This window comes from Gasterosteus aculeatus, chromosome 6 (genome assembly GCF_964276395.1).
Source record: "Gasterosteus aculeatus chromosome 6, fGasAcu3.hap1.1, whole genome shotgun sequence".
NCBI classification, from domain to species: domain Eukaryota; kingdom Metazoa; phylum Chordata; class Actinopteri; order Perciformes; family Gasterosteidae; genus Gasterosteus; species Gasterosteus aculeatus.
This window is the reverse complement of record NC_135693.1, coordinates 14116761-14138784: the sequence shown is the minus strand read 5'-3', so window position 1 is coordinate 14138784 and position 22024 is coordinate 14116761. Positions and strand designations below refer to the sequence as shown.

The window sequence follows — 22024 nt, the reverse complement described above, 5'->3', positions numbered from 1 at the left end:
ATCGAAGTCACCTTTTACCACAGGTAGCCCTTCACACCAATTTCGATGAACATTAAGAAAACCGTGATTTTCTGATTACGCTTCATCAAGCCTGTATCAAACTAGGTTATGTTCATTTTTATTAATTGTGCATGTTTCTCTCTAATTAGCTAATGAGAGACAAAAAGCCGGTTTAGAGCAGAAAAATGCAAATGACTCTTAGAAAATAGCACCAAAAAGTAAATGGCAAGGCTGAGAATCATCCTTCATTGAAATGTCAGAGATAAATGGCTCAAATGTCACATCAATTAAAACGGGGGACAGTTAGTAGTTCATTAAAGAGAGAGCCATATTGCACCGTCGGGTACCGTTGCCAACCCTTACTATCTGGGGCAGACTGGCAGCGGGTCCAGATGGCACGGAAATCCTCACAGATTTCAAAATGGTCTCTGCAGGGGTGGCGTTTTTTTCCCCCCCCTCGCTCCCACCCTCACCGCTGAGATGGGGTGTGGGCCACAGGCCCACACCGGCCTACACATTCCAAACGGAGGCATGCAGAGAGCTGAAGGCACCACAGAAGAAAAAAAAATCTGTAAAACAAAGCTGCAGAGGACAACAGACACTTTTGAACAATACATGACTGATAGCACACACTTGGTCGTAATGACTGAAATCTATGCTCTAGGCAACATAAGGCAACTTAAAACCGCATTAAAACTGTGATAAAAGAACGCTGCCCCATGTGTTCTTCACAATAACACAGTGAGCTTATTAGTCAGTTTACCAAATGTTATTGGTCGACAGCATCACATAGGTGTTTTTTTAACCCACAGACGTCATGCTTGGGACCCTGAATACCTCAAAGTCACTGGGGATAAATTATTAGATAAATGTCTCAGCTTTAAGTGGAGAGATTATAGTGTTTGACACTAATGTTCAAAAATTATCTGCTTCCTCTGCAGTAAATATATCAAACAAATCAAATATCTAAATCACTAATATTACTAGTCCTCTGTGTACCGAGGCCCCCGAAGGACCCCGAATCCCAACATGAGACCTAAAAGACAAGCCCTCTGTGTCTGTCCTTCAGCAAGGAGGCGGGGCGGAGGCTTTATGACGACCAATTACGGAGCGACGTTTGACTTTCGCCCCCTGTGATTGGCTGACTTGGTCACGCAGTCCGGAGAGAAACAGGAAGACACTTTCCTGTTGCGGATGGAACGGAAGCAGACTCCAGCGCGGCACGGATACAAAAAGGCTTCATTGTGAGCTACTGAGTTAATTTACAGTGTCAACATTAGTTTTACAAAAGCTGACATGTTCCTCAGTTCAAATGTCAACCGTACACCCTCTTGCTATTTGACTAATTCCGCGCCTTAAGTTACGAGCCCCCCGTCCGTCCTTTCACACATTTTTAACGTGCGCAACTTTTAAAACACTTTCGCTCAGAGAATTGCGTCAGGCTTTTGCCGACGTTTCGGAAATTAGCTTCGCTTTAGATTTAAATTGCGCACAATAAGCGCACGTGTTGCGTTTGAGCCCCCACGCAGCGCTTTTCTACTCAATTAAGTCCCGACCGGGGAGCCGGTGTGATGACAAACGAATGAAATGATGGACGAGCGCGAGGAGGCCTTTTTTTCTTCTTCTTTCCAACAACACAAGCTGCTTATTGCCTGTTGTTCCTCGCCGCGAAGAGCCGGGTAAACACCCCTAACATTCCAGTTAAGTCACTTTACACCCAGTGCACCGAACAGCGCCACAAAACGCGATGGCGCTATTTTTGCAATCAGCCCGGACTATTAGCCGAGGCCGTTATTTGCCCGGGTCCATTATTCTATCCGCGAGTCTATTACCAGCCTGCTAAATGGCAGCCAGTGTGTTTATCCAAAGTGCACTGTACCATTGTTTGGCTGCGAGGAAAAGAAAGAAAGAAAAAAATCTCGGCTTTATTGTCAGTTCAGGCAAACCCCCGATGAATACAGTGAGAGCTGCACGAGTAGAAAACAAGAAAGTTGAAGCAGACGCATTTGTGATCGCGCACCATGACAGATGTGGCGGTGGGTTGCGCACGGAGGGAAGGGAGGGGAGGGGGGCAACAAAGTAAATGAAACACTGTAAATGCATGAATACTTTTTATCACATCACCTGTGCTTAATCTAAAAATAATGTACTCCCGTATCTATTCTTGAAATTAAAAGTACAGGCTGCTTTGAGCAGTGCAGTTTTCTTAACAATGCATTGTGTGTTGAGGTCTGCAACTAAGATTGTTTTAAAACCTGCAAGTTGCTGCATCAAATATTGGAGAAAAGTTTGAAATGAGACAATTTGATGGAGCTCAAGGTGGCGCTTGTCTTTGTCTCAACAGCTGCGAACCCTTTGCCATCTCTCAAGACAAAGGAAACAACAAGTTCTCACATTTGTGAGGCATTTTATTAGAATAAATACATATAAAAAGTTGATTGTGGGGAGAATAGTTGCCAGATTCTGATTAATCAGATAATTATTTTGGCTGGCTAGCTTTTTGTTGCTAAGTAATTAGTCTAAAATACCACATGGAGTTAGCACTACCTTTTTGAAACTGTATTCACAGCCGCTACCTTTTTAATGTTTATTAATTTGTAAACTAAATATTATACTACTTTGATCTTGGACAGCTGGACCGACAAAACAACACATTTAAAAATCGGCACCTTGCTCTTTGGAAGCCTGTGATTGAAATGTTTCTCTCTTATACTCTTATAGAATAAACAATGTATTTATTAATTGAGAAAGTAATCACAAGGATGACAGATAATAAAAATAATCATCGGTTGCGGCACAACACATAGCAAACAAAGAAGTGGAAAAATATGAATGTGAATAACATACGGTTCTAAAAATGAAAAAGACAAAAAGAGAGATATTGTTGTACCCTTTAGACACTTTTTAAGATCAAGGTTTCCTCACTTGAAACTTGCAATCAATGTGACCTTTATTTATTATAACCCCCATCTCTCAAAAACTCACATATAACATAGTCAATCATCTCTCCTTCCCTCAAAGTAAAAATAAAAAAGGAACTGCTGTCTGGTTATTGCCAGTATCCATCTCAGTCGTCAGAAAAGCTGCACGTTTTTGCTGTTGTTAAGGGCTGGAAACCAGAATCCCATCGGAGTTGCACCCTGAGGAACAAATTTAATGCTAGAAAAACATCCCGACCATCAACCAAAAATGACGGATTGAAAATAATGTCGAGCTATCTTGGGAATCCCCCACCAGACAAGGGAACAGACTGCATTGTTTTTCTCATTTATGTGATATATAGAACAGAAAGAGGGTAAAAAATGGGCAATTTATTGGTTAGATAGGCGTATTCGTTTCCATGCACAAAAGAAATATCGTATAGTAATGTTGGGATCAAGTCGCATCATGACATTGTTTGGAGGCTAGGTGTTCAAACATGTAAGTCATCACCCGTTGGTGGCCTGCTAGGTTTTCGATAGATCATTCAATGCAAATGTGTGTGGGAAATTGTGAAAGTTGCCACATGAATATGTCAATGAACGGAGTGTAATTTGTGCTTCCTTAGCAGGGCAGCGGGATGAAGAAGCAGAAGGAGAGCGGCTGCACTCAGAAGACCATCTCATTGCGGAGCCCCCTGGGGACCATCCAAGTCAGTGGATGTGAGAATGGTGTGCACACCATCCAGATCCTAATGGATGTCGCACCTGCTGAAAGGTACTGTACAACAGCCGGCCTGCTGACGTGATAAACAAAGGTGTGAAATTTACAGGCGGACAGAATCCACTCGTGTGATGGAGTGCCACCATTCCTCATTGGAAGCAGGGCATTTTTGTAGATCCCACAAGAAATATCCTGGAGAAAGTTGGGCAAATATGAGCAGGCACTAGAAATATGAGGGGCACTAGAATACAGTTGGGCGGGAAATTAGATTTCTGATGGCATGTGGTTGTGATTCTTCCTGCAGTATATTTGAAATTTCCAGAAAAATAACTTCTTTATTACCCACAAGGGAATCGATTACAGCGGATGTCTGTAGGGTCAGCAAAGGCCACTGGGAGCACGGACTGTTGGCTCCTGTTTATTTATGTTCCCTCCAAGTTGTATGCGGTAGTTCGACCGAGTGTCAACCGGCACTCAGAAATGTAATATGTGATTGCATTTCATGCCCCACCCATCCCTCAAAATTGTGAGAATGTTGCCGGTCTTACTGGAGCGATAGAAACTGATTAAACTCTGAGTTAATAAGTACTTATTTCTGAATTTTACAGGTCCACATCCTACATCATGGATTACTTTTGATTAGATTGAAATTAAATATCCATGTATCGCAGATTCGCATTTGATAAACTTGAATGGTTTAGGAAATTAAATGCAATCCAAATGCACCCGGATAGGAAGTTATCCGTTTGAAAATGTATGTTCAAATTCTAATTTATGGAAACCCATTAATGAACTTGTATATTATACCTCAACACGTGTTTCCTTCTCGACTGTCTGCTATTTCCTAAAATTCATCAAGCAGTAAAAACATTCCACTTGTTGTTAATGAGTTGAAGTGAGAAAATTAATAATATGGAATTTTGATTATGGAAGATGTCCTGTAACCATGCGCAAGCACCTTTTTCCGTCTCCTTGTGAACGGGGTTTAATTTGTGTGTTCAGGTTCAGTAGGAATATGCAAATGAATTTAATGATTCGCATCACTAGATCATTCCTCAGTTTAATATCATTTGCTATGTCGGTCATAAGTGACGCTGCGATCGCAGCGCCGTCGCCACGTCCTCAAAGGTGCGAGCGAGGAAACGGACGCGCTAAATGTTTCGATTTTATCTCGACCAGTTGAACGCGGCGTTATTGTCATACGGGGGGGGGGAACTAGAGCCACCTCAGATATACACGGTGGTACAGAATGTAAACAGGCATTAAGGGAGGCGAGATAAAGTGACAAAATATAGGCTTATCTTTGCAAGCGGCTTTACATGTAGATCTCACAAAAGCCTGCGTGTAGCAGTAATAGTTCAAATCAGGCATTTCCATTGATTTATTTATGACATACTAAACAAGGCTCTCTGCAGCTTTGGATGTGGTGTGGTACAGGCTTAGGAAGTCAGGGTGATAAATGATCTCTAAGAGCATATTTTGGATAAGGGAAATGGATAACGTCCATGCATAACAGAAAGTAAAACCTACAGCAGTATATTTGTGAGAGCGAGTCGCAGCTTCGCAGGCTTATGCAACTCAGTTTGCCTATTTAAAAAAAAAAAATAATTCACCATACCGGTTGGTGTCGAACAGCCGGTGCAGCAACAAAACTATGCGTGGCATTGATAGATAGCTATTGATAAATGCCATTATAGCTACATAAACGCCCTTGAAGTATTGCTCACACGCCGTGACCGTCATCTCTCTCTAATAGAAACGTCTCAAGCCCTTTTTGCTTCCTAACTGATCTTAGGAACATTTCCTAAAATCAACCTCCTCTGCCAGTCTAACGACAGCCCTGAAGGCACCATCAGATGAACAAATTCATTACATCTCAACAACCCCTGTTGGGGCCCTACGCACCAGCCTCCCTGTTAACCAGCTTTTCCCCCTTTTTTTTTTTTTTTAGTTCTTAGCATGGCCTCGGCGTTCGCAGAAAAATGATACGCATTTTGTTTACAGGAGATTACTATTATCTGAAATATGACGCGTCCTGCCTCTTTCACACAGAGCACAGACACATAATACAGAGGAAATCGTAGAGTACTTTTTTATTAGGGTGAAAAATGAAAAAAAAAAGGGCTGGACTCCTGCCCCGAGACATTTTGTGAGCATATTATTTTACAATGCTTTGATCAATTTGTCTGTCAAGCTGGCTGAGATGTGGGGGAGCAGGGAAAAAGCAATTTAGCTTGTGAGGTCCTCAATAGAAATGTACTACAGGAGGCTGTGTATGACATGTTGCATTAGAACCCGAGTAGCCTTTATTGCCTGATAATGTCGCAAGGCAATGCTGATATCAATCACCCTTTAACAGCCGGTATGATGTTTTTTATGAAAAGAAGAAGAAAAAAAATAATGCATGAAGCATTTCTTGGAAAATAATTGATTTAATTCTGAGCCGAGGGATTTCTACTTTTAACAACATAAAAAAATAGAAAAACGGGCACAAAATGTGCTAGAAGCTAAGAATTGTTAAGAACAAGCTCTTTGCATATGCTACTATAGAAAATTCTAATTAATTTTACACGGATAAACATTCTTATTCTCAGTCTCATTTGCATATAGATATAAACAATATATTTGTGCATCTGAATTCCCAGCACACATGAGTCACGTGATCTGCCTAAAATCCTAAGTGGCTAAAACCAAAAATTATCATTATATTTCCCAGGCCATAAATCCCCCTCTTTTTTTTTCTCTGACACAAAGCCGTATAAATCTGTGTCTGATTTTTTTCACATTGCACATTGTTTTTAAATAATGATTTTCATCTGTTTGTTGTTTCTGTGATAGTGGGGAAACGCACCATATGCTGCTGCAAAAGACAAATGATTAGCAAATGGAATTCTGGACAGCTGTCTGACTGAAAGCGTTTGGTTGATAGCATTCTGCTACCATAATTAGCTTAAGCTTTGGGTTAATTAACTTTCTACCTGGATATGCATAATAATAGAATCCTGCAGAAAGCCAAGGAGCTTCCAGTATATCAGCAGCAAAGGCTTGCTTTTTATTTTGCATTTCGGCTGCATATTTCAATTTAAAGAGGCGGTTTAGCTCGGCGGCGTCGTCGAATGTTGTAGATTTTACTCCCCAAGCCAGATAATTCTGAAACAATAGGAGTGTATTATGTGGCAGAAATGCCATTTCTGAATGTAATTAAAGCGGATGAAAGCAATCACCAATTTTTAAACGCTTTTGTCTAGCGCGAGGCCTACTTGTAAAAAAATACCCATCAAGAGGAGAAAAGAGGCAAGAGAACCCCCAAGTCCTTATATAAGAGGCCTTTGAGACTGAAGTGAAGTACAACAGTAATTAGTCTTTTGTATGAATTTTGCCGGCCATGCTCATGATTAGTTAAGCATATGAGAGGACTGCAGGACTGCATTGGTCTTAAGGAGGAGGGTGTTAAAGTCTATTTATCACCAGTTATCCTCACAGCTTTCCATTATCACTGACAACACTGGATGGGGCCTGAGAACAGCCTAATTGTTCTGAGGTGGAGTGTTTTTGTGTCGAACCCGTCACCTCAGTCACATTGGCATTCATAAGCAGCCAGACATTCTCCATCTATCGAGCCCTAATACCCAAGCTGTCACAACAGCTTTTACACACTACCAATGCTGGTGTGAAATATCTGAGGTGATGCATTTATCGTTTTTCTCACACTCGTGTAGTGTTGTGAATCAATGTCCTGGTTCACACTGAATAGCTTTATGGTAAATGTGTTCCGTTTGGGGCCTGTTTACATGATGTGCTCACACACCGGGAACCGTATCAACAACTTTTTTTTCTCTATAATTTCTTTTTCCCCCTCTCCACCTCTCTGTCCTCACTCTCTCTCTCTCGCTCTCTTGTATTTAGTCCGACACATCATTTAAATCAATTAAAACGATTATTGTGCTAGATATATAGACATGGCTGTGTGCTATATAAACTGCTTACATTTGTAACTAAAATGCGGCGTCATACAAACAGTGGTCTGCAGAGATATTGAATGAAATCATCAATAAAGCAGAGGGGAGACTTTTAGTCCCTTTAGAAATGGTATGAATAATTCATTGTGTAATGATATTCAGATCATTTCTGTTCTATTTTTTCTCCTCAATTTTTTTTTTTTACGGCAGCCTTAGAATATTGTTTTGCATGTTGTGAAGTGTAGTACTCAGCTGCGTATTCATTAAGGTGCTGCTCCCAGTGGCCCTTGGACCCATCTGTGCTCTACGTTTATGCCCTGATCTCTCGGGACCGTCCCAATCAGGCTGCATGTGCCATTTCCTGTGCAAACCAACACCTGTGTAACACACTACCTGTAAACCGCCGCACGCAGACGAGACACTGCCGCTCACTCGGATGAAAATCTGCAAATGTTGTGGTTTCTAAAGCAGATCCTCCAGGGTGAGGACGGGAGCCGAGCGAGAGTTACCCTCCGCTGTGAAGACGCAGCTAAAAGCAACTCCTGCAGTTTTTATTTTTATTTTTGTTTCTCTTTTTTCCCCTGCTGTCGACCCGGGAAGTTTTTCCGGCGCGAGGGCTGCGCCGGTTTTGTTTTAGAACTTGATTGGATTCTATATCTGCAACACGCAGAAGTGTGCAGTCCACGACATGCCGAGGCAATATGCAGAGAGACGATTCCGCTCTGACATCTTGGAGAGGAGTACGAGTCAATTATGCCCAAGTGTTGTTCTTGCTTATCTTCCTGCGGCACCAAACAAGGATTTAGTCAAGGATTTAGGGGTGAGGGGGTGGTGGTGGGGATCATGGTAAGCGGTTCACAACAAAACACTCAAAACTCCTGGGAGCGGGCACTGATTTAAAAATAAATTACAGAAGACGAAGCGCTAACACTCAAGGGCCCTCAGCAGTGCTGGCGTACACAGGTGAAGATTAGCCTCCTCGCTAATCAGAGGAACAAGGCAGTAATTTGCTCTGAACACAGACAGTAATTAGGACTTGGTGACACTGGATTCCCATAATGCCTTTGTGCTTGACGTGGTCAAATTTTGACAGAGGCTATCCATGCAGGGTCACTGTCCCTCCAGTCTCTCGGCCCTCTTCAGTTGAGGCTCTAAAAGGTCCCTGCAGTTACAGGGGATCCCTAATGTACTTTATGCCTCCCTCACTGGCTCCTTACCATCCGGGTAATTGGAATCTCTTACTGCGGCACTTGAGAATAGAGGCTAAAAACACTATTTGAAACTGCTCGGTAGTCTGTTGTAGATAAACATTGCTGCGTCGGGGTGTGTGGATACACTACATAATGGAGGCAGAGTTAAGGCTCTGGTAATACATGCCTTCACTGACTCCTGTGGCTGGCCAGTTGGGAGAAGACCTAATTGTTGTGTGCCGTGTTGCCTGCGCTGCAGTCTCCCACCACCACCTTTTCATGTGTCGGATTGAGTGCTGCGGCCCCTTTCGGTGGACGCCCGCTAATGGCAGCGGTTGGATATCCAGAGAGCGGTTTATCCGGCCGAGTTGTTTATATTTTGAAACCGCGCGCGGCGCAAGAAAACTCGCGTGCCCCTAAAAGGGAGCGGCGCTTCCAGCTTACCGCCCTCCGAAAGCTCTGGACTTTAGTGCTGCAGTAGCTAGATACGCATCTGAATGATCTTCAAACGGTTGAACGCGCTGCATTGAGCAAGTGGCTTACAATTGTATCACGGCCTTTGGCTCAGAGACCATCAAGATCTTGACATTCATAGAGACATGCTGGGCTCCCCCCCCCCCCTTTTTAGACAGTCATTTTAGGCTTTTTTCATGCTCTCTTGAGTCTTTGACGTCTCCGAGTTAAGTATCTGCAGCTATAAGGCCGAGGAAAATATTGGACCGCTCTCGGCCTTTTCTATTTCATCCTCTGACCCGCCATGTTACCCATGATCGGTGAAGGAGAACTCTGGCAGGCTGTGTCAAAAGTGACAGCCGATCGAGTCGGGATGAGCGCCATCACGCTTCACCGGATGGAGGCATGAGTTCTGAGTTTTTCCCCCTTTTTGTGCAATATACCATTACACCCTTCGCCAGATTCCTTTCAATTAGATCCTGTGGTTAACCTGTTTCATTCTTACGTCTGCAGCTGATAGAAAAAGTCTTAGTGAAGTCTTGTGCAACTACAGATACAGAATATGCCAAAGGAAATTGACAAATTGAACGTTGGCTTTTCTTTTTTTTTTGTTGCTTTGTCTCCTTTGATTGTTTCTTCCAGGATGAATGAAATAACCTCCAGCATTATATAAATGCTCAATTCATTCTTCATATTAGAGTTGGAAAATAGGTGGAACTCCAAAGGACTCCCACTTTACACAGCAATGATTTATGGTAATTGGAAATTGATTGTGACAGGAGCACAATATTAGACATTTTCTCAAATCACAATCTTGTATCAAGGGAAATATTCTTTTTAGTGCAGCAGATCCTGGCCAGTTTGGAATTAGTTTCTTATTTCCTTACCTGTGATGAAATAGTAAATGCCTGAAGGACATTTGAAAAAAAATATGATTGGAAATATTCAAAAGATAATAAATAACAAATTTGCCGTACCCAAATTTGGGTTACAGTTATTCATTTTTTTTATAATTCTTGTTTTTTATGATACTAAGAAACTTACTTTTTGAGAGTTTCTTTGTAACAAGCCCAACATTTATCGCACATGTCTGATCTCTTATTTGAAAGGCCAAGTCTCTACACACAAGGATCACATGATGCTACTTGATCTGTAATTCATTGAAGCAACTGGAAATGTTGCAGGCGCAGAGGCTACATCTCCACTGCCCACCTGCTCTTTAAAAACAATCCCCCATTGCACCCAGAGGTGACAGACTTCAGCTCGACTGATGTTGTTCCGCCTTTATTTATTTATTTTGGGTGTTGTTTACCGGCCATAACATGTACTGCATTGCATTAACTTTTACCACTGTCAATGTTGTATCACTCGGAACACGCCTCTGAAGCCGGCGCATCCATAACGGGGGGCTGAGGGGAGAAGAAAATTAGCCACGGTGACAAGTCTGAAGTGTGCGCTGGAGGTCAAAGGTGCCGAAGCCTTAAGCAAAGGTGCTCCAGCCTTTGTCCGGTAGATTGTAAGGGCCTGCGGGTCCAACAGGAACATTTCCACACACAATATCCCCGAGCTGTCAGTGTGCAGCGGCTGGAACATCCTCTCAGAGAGAAAGAGGGGCTGTGGAGGAGGAGGAGGAGGCATGGTGGTGTAGGGGAAGGGGGTGGTGGGGGGGGGGGGGGTTAGAGAGGGAACAGTGGCCTGAAGATCCTTGCAAAGAGAAAGAGAGGTGGGGGGATGGTGGGTGAAGGTGGTGTGGAGCCAGAAGAGTGGGAGGATGGAGAAATAGAGAGGGGGGAAATGAGGAGGGAGAGCGGGGGAGGAGGAGGAGGAGTTGGGGGGGGGGGGGGGTAGAAAGGAGAAAGACAATGACAAGTAGGGGCTGGCTGGGCACTCACCCATGCCGACAGAGATTGCCATGAGCCATGGCCATTGTTTGAGCGGGTCTCAGCACTGGGCGGCCCGCCGGTAGGTTTTGCGAGTTTTCACCACTCAACTCTAAACTGCCGTGTGGTTTATTTAGAAATGAGAGTATTTACACCTTTTTTTTACTGTATTTACACCCGCTGTTAAAACGGCACCCGGGAGATTTCCATCACACAGCCAAGAACAGGCAGGCGGAGCAGGTTCCCTGGAAAAACTGACCCGCTCGGTCATAACAGTCCAGTAAACCTCGGCTTCGCATGTCCAATATAAAACGCAGCTCAAACTGTGACCTGCAGAAGTGTAAAAACACTTTAGGGCCGTGTTGTTACGGCAGGCGGGAGAGAGACGGTCTGTGTGTTTAACAAAGTAAATGTCCATTATTAATACCATACAGGATAAGCCAATTTTGAAAAAAGGGGCACTTAAATGGTGGTATTATTTATTTATAAGTCCTGTACACCAGTTAATGGAATTGGCGGTCTGCTTTAGATCCACAACACAGCTTGAGGTCCACTTTGCAGTAATGCACATGCTAAGGGAGGACCTTCCCAGTAGGGTCTTTAAGTGTCAAATATGGGTCAGCCTGCTTGCATTGACCTGGGGGGTGGTCAGCGGTGGAGAGAAATTCAGCTGTTAAGTGATGCCAACTCAACCGTCGGCAAATTCCTCCAAGCATCTACTCATGCTAAGATACGAATCCAAGTGCAGTGCTTCGCTGGCCAGCACCGCTCTAGCCAAAACAAAATCCATTTATTCTTGTCATGAACTATAAACTAGACCCAAGCAGAGTTGAAACTGTTGTTAACGCTGTGCTCTTAACTTTTTTTTCCCCGTAAGAGCTACAAGACTTTTCAAAACTTTATATCTTTCTACTTTTTTTCTTCTGCTTCCTTAAAGCCATTTGAAATAAACTGTTAGCGCCATTCCTTATGACCCGGCAATGTTTCCTTTCATACTACTATGTGTGCGTGTGCACTTTGCCAAATGCCTGGATTACTGTCTTTTTATTTTCTAGTTCTGTTCTTTTCACACCTCTGACATCCATCCCAGCGCTGACAGGAGCAACGCCGCCATGTGAACCCTTTAGTTTCTTTTTTTAAAGCATCCCAACTCGTCTTGATTACCAACTTTGCTTTCACTCTGCAAATGATGCCATCTCGCATCTGTGTCACCCGTGGCATGTTATTACCCTCTCGCCGCGCATTTTAGCACCGTTCAACCAAGGATCGGGGTATTATGATCGCTCCTCTGATCCCCCAGCTCAACTCCCCATCCTGCCCCGTGCCCCCCCCCCCCTCCTCTCTCCCCCTCTCCCCTCCGCAGGAGCAGCGAGGCCCCCCTGAGCTGTGTGGTCAACGACAGCCCGGCAGAAGTGAGCCCCGAGTTGCAGCGCTGCGTTGAATGGCTGCAGGCGTACTTCATTGAGCCGCGGACCACTGGGAGCCTCCCGCTCCCCGGCTTTCACCACCCGGCCCTGCAAGGAGGTCTGTCTTGGATAAATATTTGCAGAGCCGTGACTGGGATCAGCCTTTCACTCTTAATTGTCAGTTACATCACTTACACTCACTGGCTCACTGTGTTATAATGAAGTATTTTATGGCTGAGAGAGAGAGAGAGGGGGGGGAGATAGAAAGAGAGAGCGAGTGAGTGGGTGAGCGAGAGGGGAGAGGACAGAACACAGAGCTGTAACTTGGTTCAGTAATCTGTGGCAGCTCTTACCACGCGTGTTAGTCTTGGCAAGCCTTTCTATGATTCTTGGCACATTCTTTGAAACTGATCGAATTCCGCTCTTGACATTTTCAGACAGGAAGCGTTTTTTCCACTGACAACATGTGAATGGTGCTAAAGTTTGAATGAGCTTATTGTTGGCTTGACCAGCCACCGAGGACGAGTGAAATGAAAGCACCCCAAAAAATTTGACAATTAGTGTCCTTTCAACGGCTAGTTGTGACTGCCGAGAGAATGATTGAGGGTGTCGAGGAAAAGGAATGAGGAATTAATTATCCCTTGAGCTTTTGTTTAGAGGAAACAAACAATCCTCGCAGCCTGACAACTCACTTTTGAAACCTTGAACCCGTCGCACTCGCCCCTTTTTCAAACAATCGCAGGATATTTCTTTGTCACACGTAGACGCTCGTTGCATTTTAACCTAAAGATTTTCAGAAGTGCTCATTTAGACCCAGAAGCACACCTACACAGGGAAAATAAATGCTCTCTAATATATGCATTTAACAATTGTGCCTCTCTTCCCTGGCAATCAGGCCTAAGTTGCTCTCTAATTTCATGCAGATCTGCAGTGCTTGAGTGATGGCATTTTCAATGAGCAGGTACTCCATCGAGACCCTGTATACAGCTATGAGTCCCACGCTCCCGCGAAGGCAATGCAGAAATACATCAGGACCAATTACGATATCAACTTTCAGTGTGATTCCCTTCGCCACCAAGTGCTTGTGTACCAGCCCCAGGCTCTTTCAAATCGCATCTCATCCCAAGTCTTTGGGGTTTTAATTAAATTTCAGGATAGATGGAATTCTTCATTAGTACCTGATCTGAATAGGTGATTGTGCTGTGTTGCACCTCACTCCCTCGCCTGTTGTTTTGGGGCTCAGTAAATACAGGGTTTAGGCTTGGATTGCTCTCAGTAGTCAGAACCATAGGCCACGCCAGTATAAAAATGTTAAATGTGAGCATCAAGAGTATTTGTCTTCGGAGGGAGGAAAATAGAATGTTTTCTTTTTTCTTTTTTTTTCCTTTTTGCTTGTTAATTCACAAATGTTGAGCATTCGTTTTGGCCTCACTGCTGCACACATTGCGGCTCGATCAACCGCTGACTGCACGGGGAGAAGAAAAAAAAAAATCAAGTTTAATCAGGTCATTACAATTTGTGACAACCAACTTTTGTTTGCTCGGTTATCTTGTGGGAGAAGCGGAACGCGGCGGCGCTCTCACAGCACTTGTCATGTAATATTGAGTTGTGACCTTCACTTGAAGCGTTGCCATGTTTATTTACACATTTCTGACAAAACAAGCCACTTTTCATATTAGCTGTCACGATATACCTGAGACAACAGAGGTGACATGAAAGAGAGATGCGAGGTGCAGTTTGACTGATTGTCACCCGCGAGTTGGGTCGTTAGAGGCGGAGGAACGGCGGCGTGCTCGCCGGGCCTGGGTTTGTGTGTGTGTGCCCCCCCCCCCGCCGCCTCCTTCCCTCGGAAAAACACAGACACCATCATGGCTTCTTAAAACGATGCATATTCTTATCTCATTAATTATACATCCATATGTAACAGACGAGAGGATCTTAGTCTCGGTAAGCGGCACAGGGAATATGCAGGGAGGGGGCCAGGCAAAGGGGGGGAAGGGCGCTCTTCAAAGCCCAAATGACTGTGTTCCTGCAGGAGGCTGAACCTCCCCCTGTGCACAGCACAGGGCGAGATGAGACGCTCACCAGGACTCGCCCCTGTGATGTGGAGAGGAATTAGGGAAATGAACGTTTTCAGAATATCGAATAATCAGAGAATCATCAGCACCCCGTCAGCCTTCAAAAGTATGGATCCCTCAAGACTCGAGAGACACTTTGACTGGGAGTCAAAGTCTTCCCTCCCATTAGACACAAAGGATAATGAGGTAGCTGCACTTCCACTATTGTCTCCTCATTGTCACCGTCACATGAGGGGCGACTGTCAGCTCAAAGACTCACCCAAATCTATCATTAGCCGGGCTGATGGAATTCGGTTTTACGACGGTTGTTTATTCCTCCTCTCAAATTGCCCCCACATACAAAACTATGAGCCAATCAATCATATATGCCAATACAGTCATAATCACTAGATCTGTTCGATTCTTTCTGCGGTTCAATCTGCCTCTGCAGAGGCCCTATCGGCCGGGGCCCGTGGTAGGTAATGACCTGTGACACAATTATGGGATGTCTGTAAACATGTAAGTGCTTCCTCTCAACTTTTATTTAAACAATTGACATCACTACACCCCCGATCTAAAGAGGGTCCTGACCCCAGACACACCGTATTAGGCTCTTTATGAAGTATGGGGCTCGGGGACTGCTCTCCGAATCATTGCTGGTCACCTCGAGTGACCTGCGTGAAGTCTCTGTCACCAGCGCTGATGAGGCCAAAGTTCTTTAACCTCTCTGGCGGCGGATGAAAAGCGCAGACACTAGTTTTTTTTTTTTGTGTGTGTCCAGAACTGTTGGAGATGGGAGACCTCACCTACGGGGGAAACAAATGCTGCTGATTTCTAAAAGTGTAAACGGCCCCCCCACGAGTTTGGCCGCTTGACAACGGTCGCGGTAGTTTGTCAACAACGCTCGCGTCAACTGGAGTTTTGTGGTAGCCGTAGTGCGGGCGAGTTGTCATCTACCCGCCGGTGACGAAGCGATATCAACATGCACCGCCGTGCACATCATGAGGCCAAATCCGAGCTTTATGAGGGGGGAATAATGCATAAAAGAAATTTCAGGGGTGTATCTTATCTCCTCATAACATTAAGTCTGTCTGCGTAAGAGCCCGTCATCTCGTTGACAGCGTGATTATTACCTGAAAAATTATTAAACAGTACCTACGGGCCTTGTTCAAGACAAAGAACTCACATGGGTGCGCATCAATCAAAAATATCCCCTTTAGGTTTTACACTTATTCCCCCCAGTTTAGGCAAATTGCCTTGTTCGCGTGGCTTTGTGTAGCGGAGAGTGACTATAAGGTAGCGAGGGAGCCTGGGGAGCAAAGGATGTTCACTCTGTAGAAGAGAGACAGGGGTGTGACATGTTTTCACACAATGCCAATTTGGAGGGATTTCTCATAGATCACTTGTCATGTGCTCTCTTAGACCATATAAATGAGAGAGAATGGGAGATCACTAATTGAATTTTCATGACTGAGTACATGTATGTACTAGAGGAGTTTCACCCCCTCTTGATAACGAGACCATTGTTCCCCATCTTGTTCTCTGTGCGAGAAGGAGAAGAAAAAAAAAGTGTTGTTCAACTGGCGACACGAGCCCACTGCGTCAATGTCTAAAGGTTTCCGAGACGCTTCAAACGCTTTCCTCTTTTTCCCTCCAGCAGCCGGAGCCAGACAAGCATTCCTCTCAGCCGCTGGCCGGTAATCCGGAAAAAAGAAATAGATAATGCTACCGCTAAAGTGCTAATGAAATCAAAGCCGTTAATGTGGTCGGTTAAGCTTGCGGATGATTTGAAGAATTCCGCCATTTAAGTGAAGATGATATAATGAATCTACTCTGAATAGAAAGCAATTAAAAGGACAAATTGGTCTGATTAACCTCAAAGTCATCCCACTGCCACAAATGGTGTGCAACATTCAAATTATTATTATTAAAAATCTGGAGCAGATTTGCAGTCTTTTTGGCCTCTCTTAATCCTTTTAAATGAAGGAGCGAACTTTTTTAATTTTAGCTGTGACCTTTCAAAGCATAACCTAGATTTTTCTGCCATGGAAATAATTTTCTCACATCATCTTCTGTGGCATGTTAATGCTAGTTCTAAGGTCAAACGGAGGGACTCGTACGTATTTAGCTGTTAATGAGTATCGCAAAGTCCTACAGAGACCCTCAAACGCGCCGTCCGACACCAAGACAAACTGCAAACTTTTGATTTTAATTCCGAACCGCAGTCTTATTTCAAAGGAGTGAAATCAGCGCCGCGCGCTAAAGTGTTTTCCTTGTTGTCGTCCGCCTCTCGGGCAGCTGTCTGATTAAATGAGGGACTCCCTCTTCCTCTGTTCTCTCCGTCTGTCTCCCCCCCCCCCCCCCCCTTCCCCCTGTCCTCTGCTTTGTGGCGAAGACGCGTTCGCCAGCCGCGTGTTGCAGGTACTTCTGAGGGATGTGAAGTTTGGAGAGACGGTGTCGTACAAGCGCCTCGCTGAGATGGCGGGAAACCCCAGAGCGGCGCGGGCAGTGGGAGGGGCCATGAGGAGGAACCCGGTGAGTGTGGCTCAATCATTGATTGACAGGCTCGTATGTATGAAATGTATGGACCTGCACGTAAGCTGCCTCTGGTCAAAGGGTAATTAATGCTTTTATAAGGACAGTAAATCAGGAATTTAACAAGTATAACTGGAGACAACACGACATCCTAACTATTAGTCATTATGCGGCTGTTTTGATAGTACCTACTTTTCAGTCACTTTTCATTTTCGGCTTATATAAGGCTACTGAAATGCTTTTTACTTTTTGTCAAATATTGTGTTTTAAAGACATAATAATTAATCTAGAAAATGATCAGATCGAGCGATAATGAAACTAATCATCAGTTCCGCTCCAATTAAACATTCGCAAATAGCATTTTTGTTTATGTGTAACATAAATAACACATTATTTGCGATATATTTTAAGGCTTTACATGAATGTCATGTCATACCAAATGCAGGTACGACAAATGAATTAATAGTTATATGTGATCTATTGTGTGTGGTACGTTCGATAGGCTTAAATAATGTGTAATATATTATGGGATGACACCGATTTTCTGTCCCTCCGTTTTGTTTCAGCAAAGTAATTGTGTGCTCCACTTAAGTTTTCAAATGAATTAAGATTTCTTTTTTGTTTCTAAACTTTGTGAAGCAGGGTACGTAATCTAAACTGTAGGCTGTGTTTAAATATTAGCAACAGCCGAGCAGACGCCTCCCGGCGGGGAAGCGCGAGTCTACCTGACAGCATGATTTTGAGTCCACACCTTTTGTTCCCTCAAAGCTTCACTGAAGATGTTCGCTGCAAATCTCCGATTCTTGCGGGAAACCCGGCCCGCATCATTTTGCCAACGAATCCGCTGCGTACGAGACGGAGGGCTAGAGGGCAAGTGGTGCGTCTCCTTTTGATCAAACCCTTTGATCAAAGCCCGTTTAGCTCGGCCCGTGTAGTGCTGTGGGCACCACCGGTGAGCTCCAGCGGGGCAGAGAACACTTCTCTGTGTGCAGAAATGCAGCCAGCGAGGCGCTCTCCCTCACATGGCCGGCGATATAGCTTGTGTACATCCTCGCCTCGGTACTGCGCGCTTCCTCTGACTCTGTTTTTGTTATTAAAGTACAGGAAGAAATGTAATTCGTGGTCATTAAAATTAATTTGGAAGACCGAATAAATGCAAATATACCTCTGAGAAACGGGGGAAAGGGTCTTCAATATTAAGCACTAGTTTCTTTATAGGCTTCACGTGATATTACCCATTGGCCTTTTGGATGCCTGTCTGAAATCTCCGTCTCGTGTTGTATGGACATTTCCGTCCTTTTGTAAGGGAGCCTGAGACCTCAGCTCCTGATACAGATCCAGAGTCAGATTGTCAGTGTCAATTACATGTCAGCAGCGCTGCTCCACTCTGGCTTCAACTGCGAAAAGCTCAGCGTGCTCAATCGATGCTCGCCTCTCTGTGGCACTTCTTCTTCACCAGGATTTGAGTATCGATAAGCCTGGCGTAGTGCCCCTCCCCCCCTCCCCCAAGTGAAGAGGCAGATCCGCAGGCCTTGAGGGTACCCTGCTCTCCCTCCAAACCCGGGGAACAGTATTGATCCGAATACTCGAGCAGTATTTCTCTGTCTGCAAGGTTAATCTGGGGCTCGGAAAGTTTTATTGCTGTTGATATGGGAGCGGGTTTAATGACGGATCCGAACGGAAACACACCGCGCGTCCAACTTTCACATAAACGGCTGCAGTCGCAGCCATCCGGTCGGAATAACTTCAGACGTTAGAGTTACGGTCGCGGCGCGCGAGCCGCTTGGGATGTTTTTGTTTTTAGTGAACACAACGGAGTGGAGAGTATTTTAAAAGGGATAAATGCTGTGACTCATTCCAACCATTGCCACTCGTCCTGTTCTGAATGCACAATGATCGAAGTGTTTTAGGCCTGCTTGTTTAATCTTTCTCCAGCCATTTAGTTTACAAAGAACTCGGGACCCCCCCTGGCAGTCTTCTGCAACAAGAGTAAACGCTCCACCGACTTCCTCTTTTTAATGATCACAGGGTTATCAGATCTTAATGTTGACACCCTCTCGATTGAATATTCATCCTGCTGGTGTTTTTGCCCATTAATTTTTGATTGCTTCTTTGCTTTACACTATTAAAGAGTAAAAAACATTTATACCCAAAGACTGAGCCATCACCCTGAATGTGAATTTGTGCAGGATCAAACCCGACACTTCTAGCGTGACACTTTATTTTCATGCAGCGCATGAACATAAAAAGCAAAAGAATAGTGCAGATTCATATTTTCTGCACGTTGGTTACTTTTAAGTCCCACCGTTTATGTGGTAAATCAGAGTGTTTCATACATAATACATAACTACTATCAACATCTCCAACCCTTGTGTTGCGGTGACAATAAATGTCAGCCTGAGAATTTCGAGCAGTAAAGCTGCAATACTGTTTTATTTTCAAACATTATTTTTTTTAGTTTAAAACGTGTGCACCGATAATTTGCTTTCTGCAACCTCCTCTCTTAATTCATAAAAGACAAATCATATCATTTGTAAATTGTTCCTATTTACATGTAATATTGTCCATGAGTAATATCTGCAGAACTCCGATGTGTTTGTTTTCCTCAGAGTTGAATTTTCTGTCCCGTCTTTGTGTGCCAGGTTCCTCTCCTCATCCCCTGCCACCGAGTCATCTCTAGCAGTGGACAGAGTGGGCCGTACATGAGCGGCAGGGGCAACCATCTCAAACAATGGCTGCTCACCCATGAGAGGCAGAGAGGCGAAGGCTAAAGCATGACAGAGGCCAACTGTCCTTCACCCCCCCCCCCCCCCCCCACACACACACACAAGGCCCGGAATTTTGTTTTTAACAACGCAAAACGGGGCCATGAAGTTTGCCGCGCTCGGCGCACCCGGTGGAACAACTGGAGCTTCTTGTAGATATTCAGTTTATTCTTCTTTTGTTTAAATCTAAGAATAGAGATGTTGCATAGTTAATGTGATACGAAGTTGTTGCAGAATTAGAATGTACAAAAATAACTTAAACAGAGAACAGTAGGAATTACAAACATATGCTCCCGTGGGTCTCCGTTGCGTTTGCCAGATAGTGCTGGAATGGTTTTTCTAAAGAATTATTATTCCCTTAAAAATATGTCTCTTGCATTGTTGTTGTTGTTGTTGTTGTTTTTTTTCCTAAGCAGAATTAGTCTTTGTACCTCTCGTTGGTTTTTTAATTTCCTGCCAAGTGAATGCTTTGTTCAACATCCAGTTAAAGGCTCTGAATTTTACTGCTACAAAGCTTTGTAGTGAAGCTTTTGTTTTGTCTTCATTTAGATCACATTGTCTGCTGTAGCCTAATAATCCACCTCGAGTTGCATTATATACCGTACCTTTGTCGGACAGGTTTTAATAAATACATCTCAAAATGACAAATTGTGCCTTTTCATCACTTTAATTGCATTTAATTTAAAAATGGATTTCATGTAGTGTTCGCTCAGTTCAGCTCATAATTAATTATGCTCTACGTCTTCTCCTTACTGCAGCTCCGGATGTCAGAGCTCCTTTTTTTTTTGTTTCCGAGTAGTGTTTTCCATTAGAGGGCAGTACAGAACGGGAAACAGAAATCAACATTTCAACCTTGAATTCATCCTGCACATTTAATCCCTAACTTAAATGTTTATATGTTGTTTTATTTTCATCACAACCCAGTTCAATCCCTCCGGGATGAATTACTCTCTCTTGAAACCACCATATGGAGTGGACAGCAATGGTGGTGTATGTTAAAAGATTTATTACGTCCTTTACTTTACTTTTCTTTTCTTCTCCCGATGGTGCGTTGCTACATTGACAGTTTTAAGATTTTTTCCCCTAAGTTTCTTCAACAGTCTGATGCAGCGCCGCAGTGACCCTCACTTGCCCCGTAGTTATTCCCTTTCTGTTCAGCCCAGGTAGCCTAATATATCCACCCCCTGAAATAACCTCTGCTCTCACCTTTTACGCCCCCCCGCCTCCCCCCCATTCAAGCGGCCTGCTCGCTGAATACGTTTGAACTTTGCTGCATTTTTTGCATTTCCCCCGTCCGACCGGGGGGGGGCTCCTCGTGGCCGCCTCGCCACGCTGCTGGACTCGCTCGCTCTGCCGTTGGAGCCCCATCGCGGCATCGGAGACGTTGAGGCAGCGGACGGGCAGATGAGGAATGAGACTCAGTCTGTGGTTTCACAGAGGGCTAATGATGCCTGTGGTGACTACAGGCTACAGTCGGCCCTCTAACGAAGGGAGCTGTGACACAGCCACAAGGGGTCCCATTTAAGCCAGGCGCACTCTGAAGTGCACTGTAAGCACCCTCTTTTTTTTTTTTTTTTTGCTTCTTCTTGTGGATAAGTAAATTCTGTGGAATGCTGGGAATTTCACAGCCGGAGAAACTGTCTGTAGAGGTCTGAGGCTGATGTTAAAAAACAAGCCCAGCATCAGAGCTTCAAACACGCTGCCAGTAATTGGCCTTGTAATTGCTCAGCTACCCGAGGAATCTCCTCGAGATAATTCAAACCTTTTCATTTTTGCAATTTTTACATTTCAAGGCAATTCAATATTTATCAACAATTGTTAGCGGCGTTATTATTGTTAATATTATTACTACGTCTGTATTATTTTGATGGGTTATTTTCTCCATGTGTACCACTTCCGTATCATGCTGGCTCAGAGATGTATAAAAAAAAAAAGGAATTAGATTAAAAGAGGCCGAGACGATCTCATCATCCGCACTGTTAATCTCTGTGAAACCTTTAATTTTGGCCTAATATCTGCCTCCCATTTCAGAGCGAGACAGACTACACCCATGCATGTGCGTGCGTGCGTGCGTGTGCGTGTTTGAGCATGTGGCCATGCGTGTTGGTGTGTGCACATGTGTATGTGCATATGTGTG

At 44.1% G+C, this 22024-nt stretch overlaps 1 protein-coding gene across 6 annotated transcripts; it reads left to right on the top strand.

Annotated features, from left to right (window-relative positions):
• The first annotated feature begins 1078 nt into the window (after positions 1-1078).
• Positions 1079-20535, top strand: LOC120821014 (methylated-DNA--protein-cysteine methyltransferase). 6 transcript variants are annotated; one of them, XM_040179343.2, is made up of 5 exons: positions 1079-1700; positions 3548-3696; positions 12488-12648; positions 16983-17122; positions 19765-20535. In XM_040179343.2, exons 2-5 carry the CDS (start codon positions 3560-3562, stop codon positions 19891-19893), a joined length of 567 nt encoding a protein of 188 aa, XP_040035277.1. In that variant the 5' UTR covers positions 1079-1700; positions 3548-3559; the 3' UTR covers positions 19894-20535. The 6 variants fall into 6 exon arrangements, with proteins under 6 accessions (XP_040035277.1, XP_040035276.1, XP_040035278.1 ...); XM_040179342.2 differs by having other exon boundaries at positions 1088-1244; XM_040179344.2 differs by having other exon boundaries at positions 1100-1700; positions 3551-3696.
• The last annotated feature ends 1489 nt before the right edge of the window (positions 20536-22024 follow it).